This window comes from Hibiscus syriacus, unplaced genomic scaffold (genome assembly GCF_006381635.1).
Source record: "Hibiscus syriacus cultivar Baekdansim isolate YM2019G1 unplaced genomic scaffold, ASM638163v2 tig00116965_pilon, whole genome shotgun sequence".
NCBI lineage: Eukaryota > Viridiplantae > Streptophyta > Magnoliopsida > Malvales > Malvaceae > Hibiscus > Hibiscus syriacus.
The window spans coordinates 5,251,710-5,262,426 of record NW_024063490.1 but is presented as its reverse complement, the minus strand read 5'-3'; the positions used below and the strand labels follow the sequence as shown (position 1 = coordinate 5,262,426).

Here is a 10,717-nt window from a genome sequence, read left to right as displayed (position 1 = left end):
TATTTTAAAGTAATTCTAATTCTAATCCTAACTATTAGCATATTATATTAGAATAAAATAAGGTAGTCTAGTTCAAGTAGGAAACTTGCTCATTTTATTAGAATAAAATACTATAAGATAATTTAGTTCTAGTAAGAAACTTTCTCCAAAAATTGTGTATGAATAAATTTGTATTCATCAGATTAATTATGCAATTGAGTTATCTACAGCTGCTACCGATGGTTTCCAACATGAACAATTGTGAGTTAAACTACTAGAACTCGGATTCTGAGTCGGCCGATTATGATTGCTATTATCGAAATCGGTATTTTAATCCTTGGGTTCTTCTCCATTCAATAATAAAACCATCAAAAACAAACAGTAATCGTCATTGATGAACTGGTGAAAGAAACAAGAGGGAAGCAAAACAAGCCATTTTTTCTATTTCCAATGAACTAGTAAAAATGACAACAGGAAAATCAACCAAATACACCTATTATACTTCATAACTATTTCTATCATCTTAAACCATTATCCAAAACACTGTTCAGGTTGATGGAACATTAACAATTTTGGCAATTCCATTGATCACATCATCAATGCTGATTGCTCTAGCTTTGCCTGTGATTGGTAGTTCTTGCACAACATTGTTTTTCTCATCTGTTTCTGAATCTTTGCCATCTTTGCTTTTGCCCCATATCACTGTGTAAAGCCCTGTCACTATGATAAGTGCTCCAATAACGCTGATTATTAAAAAAAAACAACGATGGTATGCTTTCTGTCAGTGTCAGCAGAAGTTTATTATGTTTCAATTAGTAAACTTTGTACTTTGCAGTTTGCAGCATACCTTCCAAGGTGGATTTTTTCTGCTAAAACAATGGCCCCTAGCATTGCAGTGATGATCATGCATAGAGGGCTGAATGATGTTACGAAAACCGGCCCTCGTTGCCTGATCACGACTCCTTGCACGTAATACGCGATGCCGGAGCATACTATTCCCTGATCGAGCTCAAGATTTGGATATTAGTAATGCTGAAATACATGTGTTTCTTGTGCATATGTTCATAGGCACTTACAGAGTATGTTGCAGCGAGAAGCCTCGAGTCCCAACCGAATTTCCACGCACTTAGGTCGCGAACCAAGATGAGCGACACACCTGCTCCGTCAACCATCCCCATGAAACAGATCATTGCTGTAAGAGAGAGCTCTGCAGGGTACTGATTCAACGTGAAAGACTGAACCAGAAACCATAACCAGATGTTAGCTCAAACATTAGTAGTTTCAATTGAGTTCTGTTTTTCTCATTCAACGGTTCGTCGGATTCGGACTCACTTGCAAAATAAAGAAGCCTGACCAGCTGCAAATACTTCCAAGAACAAATATTGTGCCTGTAATCATGTGTTTGTTTTTGGATTCGGCGGTGGTTCCATGATGGATAGCTCCCCCTGACTTGATGAAGCTGATAATGGGACCTTTGTATAAAGTCATCACCATTGCTCCCATGACTGTGATTGCTGTTCCAATGATCTTCGCTACACTTCTTATCTTCTTCACATTCACCTTCTCTAACCTGAATTCAACATGGCTATTGTATATTAAAGATGGGTAAATTCGTTCGATCTCGGTGAGAAATGGCATGGTTTTTACTCACCTGAAAATCATTGCCAATATGAAGGTAACAGCAGGAAGCATGTTGACAAAAGCAGATGAATATGTTGCTGTTGTCATCTTCATTCCCAGATAATATAAGTTTTGGTCAAGCACTGGCCTGCAACATCCAATCAGTAACGTTTAACATCCATAATATATACATATATACATGTATATAAATGTTTTTGCAGCATTACTCAAGGAAACCAAGAGCTACAATCCTGAGGAAGATAGGGAGGGTCATCTTTGGCCTTATTTTCCTGCATAAAAGAATACAAAGGGGAGTTTAAATCGAGACCACGAGATAACATTACCGTCGTTATTTTGCAGTGTCGATTCTCATTGTTGTGGTAATAGATCGAGACTGCAACTTAAATCCGTAAAGGAAAGAAAAGGGAGGAAGAAAGAGGAACCTCTCGAGAACGAAAGCAAAGGGTGCAATGACAATGGTGGCGACGGTATGTGGCAAGGATGAAGTTGCTCATGCCATTCTTCAAACATACCATGGATACTATGTACATCCCTGCATATCCAAACTGCAGGGATACTATTGTAAGGTATGGTTTCACTTTGTTTAACACATTGCACAATGCTCCCATTGTTTCCCTCTACTATCTTCCTCTTCTCTACCTTCCTCTTAGGCTTGCCAACTTCAGGAAGGAGAAATGGCCCTTCTTATAAGCAAGAAAATGCTCGAGGAATTCGATTTAAAGTTCGAATTTTAATATTTGTAATCTTTAATTGTATTAGTACAATGCACTAACTCCCACTTGATATAAGATTCCATGACCCGTCAAACAAAAACACAGCACTATTATCATAATCCTTTTACTTTGCTGATAGAATCAGAGAAATAAAAAAAACAATAAAAGAAAGAAGTAGTCTATGTGGATCTCTATGAATACGATGCTTTTTATTTTGATGATTCGAGTTCGAACAATATTTTATGCAAAATATATGTAAGTTTATTCAAATGAAAAAACATTGATATATACTATAATAGGATCAAAACAGAGAATTTTTTTTAAAAAAAAAAACCTCTCATTTTAATTTAGAGTAAAGAACACAAATGGTCCCCAACTATAAGTATTTCTTTATTAAGCCCCTTAATTATTAAAAGTTATAAAATGGTCCTTCAACTATGGAGTGTTGCTTTGTTGAGTTCCTCAACTATTCATTATATTCTAGACTCGTCCTTTTCCGTTAAAAATTGACGTTTGTTTAAATTAGACGTTAACATGATGAATGATATATGATAGCCGTTTGAGATTTTGGACTTAAATTTTATCATACAACAATCAACAAGTTAACGTTCAACTCAGAATATCATCCATATTTATGGAAAATGACAAGTTTGGAACATAATAAATACTCGATGACCATTTTGTAACTTTTAATAGTCGAGGTGCTCAACAAATCAACACTCTGTAGTCGAAGGATTATTTTATAACTTTTAATAGTCGAAGGATTTATTAAAGCAGTATCCTATAGTCGGGGACCATTTGCATTCTTTACCCTTTAATTTATTTGTGAAAGTCATTATATTTGCTCTGTGTATGATAGATTATTGCTGGAAACCTATCTTATTTGTCCCCTTTACTCAATTTGTAAGATTAATTATTTTATAGATTAGGGTTGTGACCACAATAGGAATCAGTTCAAAAAGCCTATCTTACCATTAAAAAAAAATATTTTATTGATATTTATTTTAAACTAAAATGAAAATATTCTTAATCGGGTCTACAATGCATGAATGTTGAAAGTTGAAGCTGAAAATTAGTTCCAAACGTTGGAATAATTGGCTGATTATTATTTAATCACTTAGATTTAGGGTATCTATGACTTTGAGTTTACATGTGTGGAAATCAAATGGACCCCTCCTTTTATTTTCTTCTATGGTAATGGCAATGAAAATATTAGGATGGGTTAAGGGAATTTTGTTCTCCTTTAACGATATAGATTCGAACGGTATAGTTCGTACGTGTGTATGAATTTAGATATAGATATTTTAAAAAAACATTTGAATTTAAAAAAAAAAATTAAACTAATACATACATTGACATGTCATTTCGACAACCTATTAATCAGGACGGGGGCACATTAGAGGTGGGAGAGGCGTTGGACTTCAAATTTAATGGTTTAATTATATTTTAGTCCACTAATAATTTTGACATCATTGTAATTAAATCACTACCCTTCAAAGATTTTTGATTTATGTATTTTTTAAGATCATGTCAGTTTTGAAACTAATAAAATTAAGTTTTGACCCTTAATTTATCTAACTTGACATGAGGGGCTACCTTTCCACTGCTCTTGTAGAATCTCTTCATGTATACTGTGCAGCCCAGAAAAAATAGCCTCCAGCTCTAAGCATCCTGTTGACCTCGAGAAGCAAAATTCCATCTTCACCATACTAAGCATGATCCAATCCATGCTCAGCTAAACTTTCCAAAGGTTTTTGCATGTAATCACCATATTTTATCCAACCTTTTATTATTATTATTATTATTATTATTATTATTATTATTATTATTATTATTATTATTATTATTATTATTAATATTATAAATATTATTATTAAATAAATTTATGCTAGGGTGGTCTAAGAATGGCTCCAGAAGAGGCATTGGGCGAGATTCTTCAGGTGTGCATATATATATATGTATGTATGTATGTATTTACACTTGGTTCTTGCTAAATTTTCTGCAGTCGTATATTAGTAAGTATATGGATTTAGTTAAAGAAAAATATGACAAGCTACTCAAATAAGTTATTATTTTCTTGCTTTGCCCCGACATCAAATTCCTCTTTACAAACCGGACATTCTGTATCGTAAGCCGGAGTTAATCCGGACTGTCATTTTGTGTTATTTGATCAATCAACTCTTTTGAGTCCTAGTCCAGAAAAGGATCAAACTAGGACGTGCAGTGTTTGCTTGTTGCAAACTTGGTTAAGCTCTGCTCGGATCCGTAGGTCTGCTGATAGTCCAAGTCCCAGGACAATGTCAATGTAGAGCTTCAGGTTCGTGTTCTCGGTTTCATTCCCATTGAAACTACGACTCCATGCCTTCAAGACGCTCAGGGGGTTGTTTCCAGATTTGGAGTCCAGTAAATTGTTTCAACGATTGAGCAAAGGGGAGCCAAAAGGTTCTTGATTACCAGAACCACCACGATTGAATATCCAGATCGATGATCCATGATAAGAGAGTTATTCGAACTGATGAGATTCAACGGAAGGATCGAAAGCTGCGAAATCAACAACCATTCTCGGCCTGCTGATTTCATAAACATGAGGGCAGATGATATCCGAAAGATTCAGAGGCAATCCTAACAGATTGATAACACTGGTAGCACCAGTAAAGCTTGTAGTGCCTCCCTGGGGCTGAGCCATTGATATCCAAAAAATATAACTTTTTCGAATCGATTCCAATCTAACTCATCCATGCACTTTAACACATTTTAGAAGAAAAAATTTTGCATGAATAACAACAATCAAGAACAGCTGCGTGATTTTTATATTAAAATACAAAAATTTGGATAATGCGCGATAGTTATGAATATAATCAACATTAATGAAAGAATAATATAAAAATGATTACCACGAGTGCCATTAACCCTTGCTCCAGGTTGGTTTTCAGACATACTCTCCATCTGGTTTTTTGGATTATTTTTTTGTTGTTGTAAATATTAAATTTGGTTATGAAATCAACACAAGATAGAGGAACCTATAAACCAATATATATGTCCACCCTATTATAGTCCATGCAAAGTAAATGATGAGAAAGTTTGTTTTCTTAAGATTTCATGCCCTTTTTTCTAACGGAAATTTCGTATCGCCGGACGTCAAATTTATTCGGTCTTTCTTAAGAAATGACAACATAAATCCAGGATTCAAATCTCAACATCTGCAAACACGCATTCCATCCATCAAGATGTAACTGTTACCGAAGCGAAGGTATCACTCGAGTTATGTTTCAGTCCAAGCAATTAAGCACAAACTACTGCATATTCATCCATGAATAGTCTGTTAACACCTACAATGATTTTTATTATTCAAATTAAAGTTTTAGATTTGGTTTGAGTCATACTCAACCTAAATTCAGACTGTCTTTTATGGATAACAACTTACTCGGTGTGAAGAACCGAAATCTAGTGACATACCTTGGCCAGAAAACCTCGTTCCACGTGTTTTAATCACTTTTTCTTCAGCTTCTCCTTCATCCTCTCAACTGCAGACCTTAAAGTTTCTTCATCCTTGCAGAAGGTAAATCTCACCAAATTCCTTCCGTCTTCCGGGTTCAAGTAAAATACACTTGTAGGAATTGCCACAACTCCGACTTCCTTGATCAGATACTCGCAAAACGTAATATCATTCTCTAAACCAAAAGGGGTGTGATCTACCACAACAAAGTATGTTCCACTCGACGGGAACACCTTAAACCCAACATCTTTCAACCCCTGTACCAAAATCGCCTTCTTTGCCATATAATCTCTCTTTAGCTCCTCAAAGTAGGAATCAGGGGCACAGAGAGCGACTGTAGCTGCCCATTGCATTGGAGTGGAAGTAGCAAAAGTAAGGAACGAGTGTGCTTGCCGCACTCCCCAAGTCAAGTGTGGGGGAGCTATCGCCCACCCGATTTTCCACCCAGTTAAGGAGAATGTCTTCCCCAAGGAGTTCATAGTCACTGTTCGTTCGTACATTCCAGGAAGTGATGCCATTGAAATGTGATCCATCTCGAAAGCCAATTTATCATAAACTTCATCCGTAAAAACCAATACGTCATTCTCAATGCACAATGATGCAATGGTATTAAGTTCCTCACGAGTAAACATCTTCCCAGTGGGGTTATGTGGAGTGTTTATAAGAATGGCACGAGTGTTCTTCGAGATAGTGGATTTAAGCTCATCAATAGGAACAGAAAAATCCGGAGGGCGCAACGTTATGCATTTTACTTCAGCACCAGCCATAGATAATGTCGCTTCATAAGAATCATAAAACGGAGCAAAGAGGATCACCTCATCACCTGGATTAATCAAGCCTAACATGGTTGCAGCAATAGCTTCGGTGCACCCAGAGGTGACCGTAACTTCCTTCTCAGGGTCAATCACAAGACCAGTATCCTTCTTGAAGCGAGCAGCGATGGCGTTGTTGAAGTCTGGAACTCCATATCCTCGAGCATATTGGTTTTTTCCATCTTTAATGGCTTGAATTGCCGCTTCTTTTACAAAATCAGGACCATCAAAGTTGGGGAAGCCTTGGCCAAGATTTATTGCTCCATGCTTGATAGCAAGCATACTCATCTGAGTAAAAATTGTAGTTTTGAACTTCTCCAGTCGCTTTGCAACCTAAGAAAACATACTAGGTTACCAGACAGAACACTATACATACATACATACATACATATATACACATATACACATACATCTACATAAACATAAACAGCTCACACATGGCATTTCAAGATTGCAACCGTATTTGAATTGCTAGACCATGATTTTAATCAGAAAAGCCAACATTTTCTTTAGATCCTGCGGGGCTTAAGTGTTGCTTTTAACCTGAAAATGTGTGCCAACTGCAAGGGTAAACGGGGGATTAAGTGTTGTGTGAATCAAATTAATACTTCTATAAATCCCATGGGGCGGTCGTGAAAATTTCAAATTCCCATCTTTTCTTTTCATATTTTCTTCATTTTTTCTATTGATAATCTATATTTGCCCCTAATATTTTACAAGTTCGGTCTTTAGCATAAAATCAAGCATCCATCCTGCATGTTAAATCCAAAAAAGGCATGGCAGAAACAATCTCATTTTCTACTAAATTCAGAAACTAATCCATGTGAGATTGAAAGAACAACACGATATAGTTCTTCAATTTGTTATACTACAAACCATTTTCATGAATTCATATTAAAAAATCTCATATGATTTAATCAATTTGCAGATTTTAGAAGATTCAAATCAAGAAATTTCTACACTCTCGACACGGACCTCGTTATAAAAAATTCCACAAAGAACATGCCAAACCAGTTGGGGGGGGGGAATCTCACAAAAGAAAAAAAACACAAAGTAGGGTCAAAATTAAGATCAACTAAAACAAATAAAATCATCCAATACAACCTTTACAAAACCAAACCCAACAGCAAACAACAAACGAAAAGGGGGAAACCTCCTCAAATCACCAAAAATCAAATCAAGAAAGAAAGGAGAAATGGGTACCTGAACTGGTTGCTGGCTGATTTGGGGAGTCCCATCGTGAGTTGAAACAGTGTCTTTCTGGGTAGAAGCAGGGGACATGGTGGCTATGAACGATGGGTAATTGTTGAATCTCCTGTTAGAGCTGACGAAAGGAGAATCAAAAGAAGCTTTTTTAAAATGCTTTGGAAAATTAAAAAAAGTAGGTGTTGATGTGGAGGGTTTTAAGCAAAGTGGTCTAAGCATCTGGAAATGTGACCAAGTACATTCAGCAGCCTGCATCGAAGTTTTGGTGGATTTTTTTATAACTATTTTGAATTTGACCCTCTTTCTTTTATGAAAGTTCGGAGTCAGAGGATAGAAAGCCTGAGTGAGTTCTTTTTGGTGAAATCCGTGAGACCTGAAGTTTTTGGGAAATATTTTTCTATATAAAATTATTATGGTAAAGTGCACAAATGGTCCCTTAGTTATAGGGCGTTGATTTATTAAGTTTCATAACTATTAAAAGTTATAAAATGATCTTTAAATTATAGGATATTATTTTGTTGTTCCTCGACTATTAAAAATTATAAAATAGTTACCCGAATATTCATATGTTTCAAACGTATTTTTTTTCTATTAAAAATTAACGACAATCTAAATTAGACATTAATATGATGTATGGGATATTAGAAAATTTTATCTCAAAATCTAAACCGACTATCATATCTCAGTCAACATATTGGCGTCCAACTCAGATTGGAGTCAAATTTTTAAAGAAAAATGACGAGTTTAGAACATATGAATAGTCAAATGACTATTTTGTAAATTTTAATAGTCAATGAACTCAATAAATTAATTTCTTATAGTCAAAGGACTATTTTTGTATCTTTTAATATTCGAGGTACTCAATAGAATAACATCCTATAATTAAAAGAATATTTATGTATTTTTCCCAAATTATTATTAATATATATATTTTTTGAATTGTAAAGATAAAATAAAACAAAAGTTTTAGGTAAAATTGACGCAGTATATTATATGAGTTTTTTATTTAGTTTATTAGAGTAAATAAAAATTTATTTTGTGGTTTGTAGTCTTTTCTACGATGAAATGTAACTCGTTACATCGAAGTAACGAGTTTTAATAAAAAATATTTTTTTTATTTTAACTTTTTATCTCGATTTGATAGATTTTAATAAAAAAATTATATTTTATTCAAACTATTCATCTCGGTGTGACGAGTTTGAATAAAAATATTTTTATTAGAATTCATTATCTCAATGTGACGAGTTCCAATAATACTTTAAAAAATATAGTAGATCCCAAAATAAATTTTTACTTGTCCTAATGTGTTAAATAAAAATCCGGTTATCTTTGGGCTAAATCAGCCAAAGTTTTACACCGTGTTCAGCTTATCGAAATCTAGAGTTTGAAAGAGGGAATCAGGTGGTTCAGCGAAGCATGATAAGTCATAACAGGGGAGATTTCCAAGTTTAGCTATCATGTCCGCAGCCTTGTTTCCTTCGCTGGGGACCCAAAGGATGTCGGTTGCCCATCCTTTATTGCAAAATTTATGAGTGGCAGGAACAAGCGGAATTGAACACGAACTAGCATTTGGGCTCCGAAGAAGATCGATCGCTTCTTTGCTATCCAATTGTATCATTAGTTTTATAAAACCATGGTCCCATGCAAGTTGGATTCCAATGAAAATAGCCCACAGTTTAATTTGTAGCGGTTGAGCTATTCCAATCGATTTATTAAATCTAGCAAGTCAGGAGCCTTCATGACCGCGAATAATAGCTTCAATTGAACCAATGTCATTTACTAAGGAGAGGGCACCATCAGTGTTCAAGACAACCCAGCCTTCCTGAGGTCGAAGCTAATGAGGTAGTCTGGTGTTTGGCTCTCGGGGGAAGCGAGATAAAGGACTGATTTTCAGAATAGTAACGCGCTCAGGTGATGCTTCTGCAGATGATGGAATCTGGGGAGGATCAAGAGTTGTTGAATGCCACTTCATTCCGATTTTTTCATATTTGCCATAGAGTTGAAGCGAATAACATAGGCCAAGGTAGATTCCAGGCAGAACGCAATTTATGGGATTGCAAATTTAACTGGAACCAGTCAAAAATATTATCACGGGTAAAGAAATGAGTAAGATTTACGGGAAGAACTTGGCACCAGATGTTGCTAGCAGATTGGCATTTTCTCAAGGTATGAAAGATTGTTTCCATGGCTGCATTACAGTAAGGGCAGTTTGGGGAATGGGCTACGGATCGACGACATCTTTCAACGTTAGTCATTGATCTTTGATGAGCAATCATTCAATGGAATAAGCGCAACCGCTGATGAATTTGAAGCTTCCATATCAAATTCCAAAAATGATGGGCAGGGTTCCAGTAAGTATTTGCCAGGCTTGTAAAAGCTGATTTTGTGCTAAAGGAATGATCTACACTCCAACGCCAGATTGACGTGTCAATTTGATCTAATGGATCAGGGCACTTGATGGCAAGAATATGAGGGACAGCTTCTGGTGAGAAGAAAGATGAGACCTTTGCCACGTTTCAATTTTCTGCATCGTTCATAAGATCTGAGAAAGCAAGGTCATTTGAGTATCTCCATTTAATATGAACTGTCCAAAGGGACCTGTAGTTGGAACCCACACATCATCTAAAGGTAGAAGAATATGAATGGTTTGAATAGCATCTTCAAAGAGACTGCGGAAGAAAGACGCAGCCTCGTCTCTAAGGATAGAGTCATCCTCACACCACATCCCATCATGAATTTTGAGAGATGAAATATGATTCTTTTGTCTGCGGCAAATGGCTCTACAATGGAATTATCGAGTGATTCTGTCACCGTTAGCTATCCATTCCGATCGAGACTTTTGACGGCAAAGTAACTTTTCTTGATCAAGG

At 35.8% G+C, this 10,717-nt stretch overlaps 1 protein-coding gene and 1 pseudogene across 1 annotated transcript; both read right to left on the bottom strand.

The window, feature by feature from the left end:
* Positions 1-526: 526 nt before the first annotated feature.
* On the bottom strand, positions 527-2,228 carry LOC120191215 (annotated as a pseudogene).
* Positions 2,229-5,536: 3,308 nt separating this feature from the next.
* LOC120191339 (probable N-succinyldiaminopimelate aminotransferase DapC) lies at positions 5,537-8,208 on the bottom strand. Its single transcript, XM_039194312.1, has 2 exons — positions 7,845-8,208; positions 5,537-6,974 (listed from the first exon to the last, which is right to left on the bottom strand). Exons 1-2 carry the CDS (start codon positions 8,100-8,102, stop codon positions 5,823-5,825), a joined length of 1,410 nt encoding a protein of 469 aa, XP_039050243.1. The 5' UTR covers positions 8,103-8,208; the 3' UTR covers positions 5,537-5,822.
* Between the last annotated feature and the right edge of the window lie 2,509 nt (positions 8,209-10,717).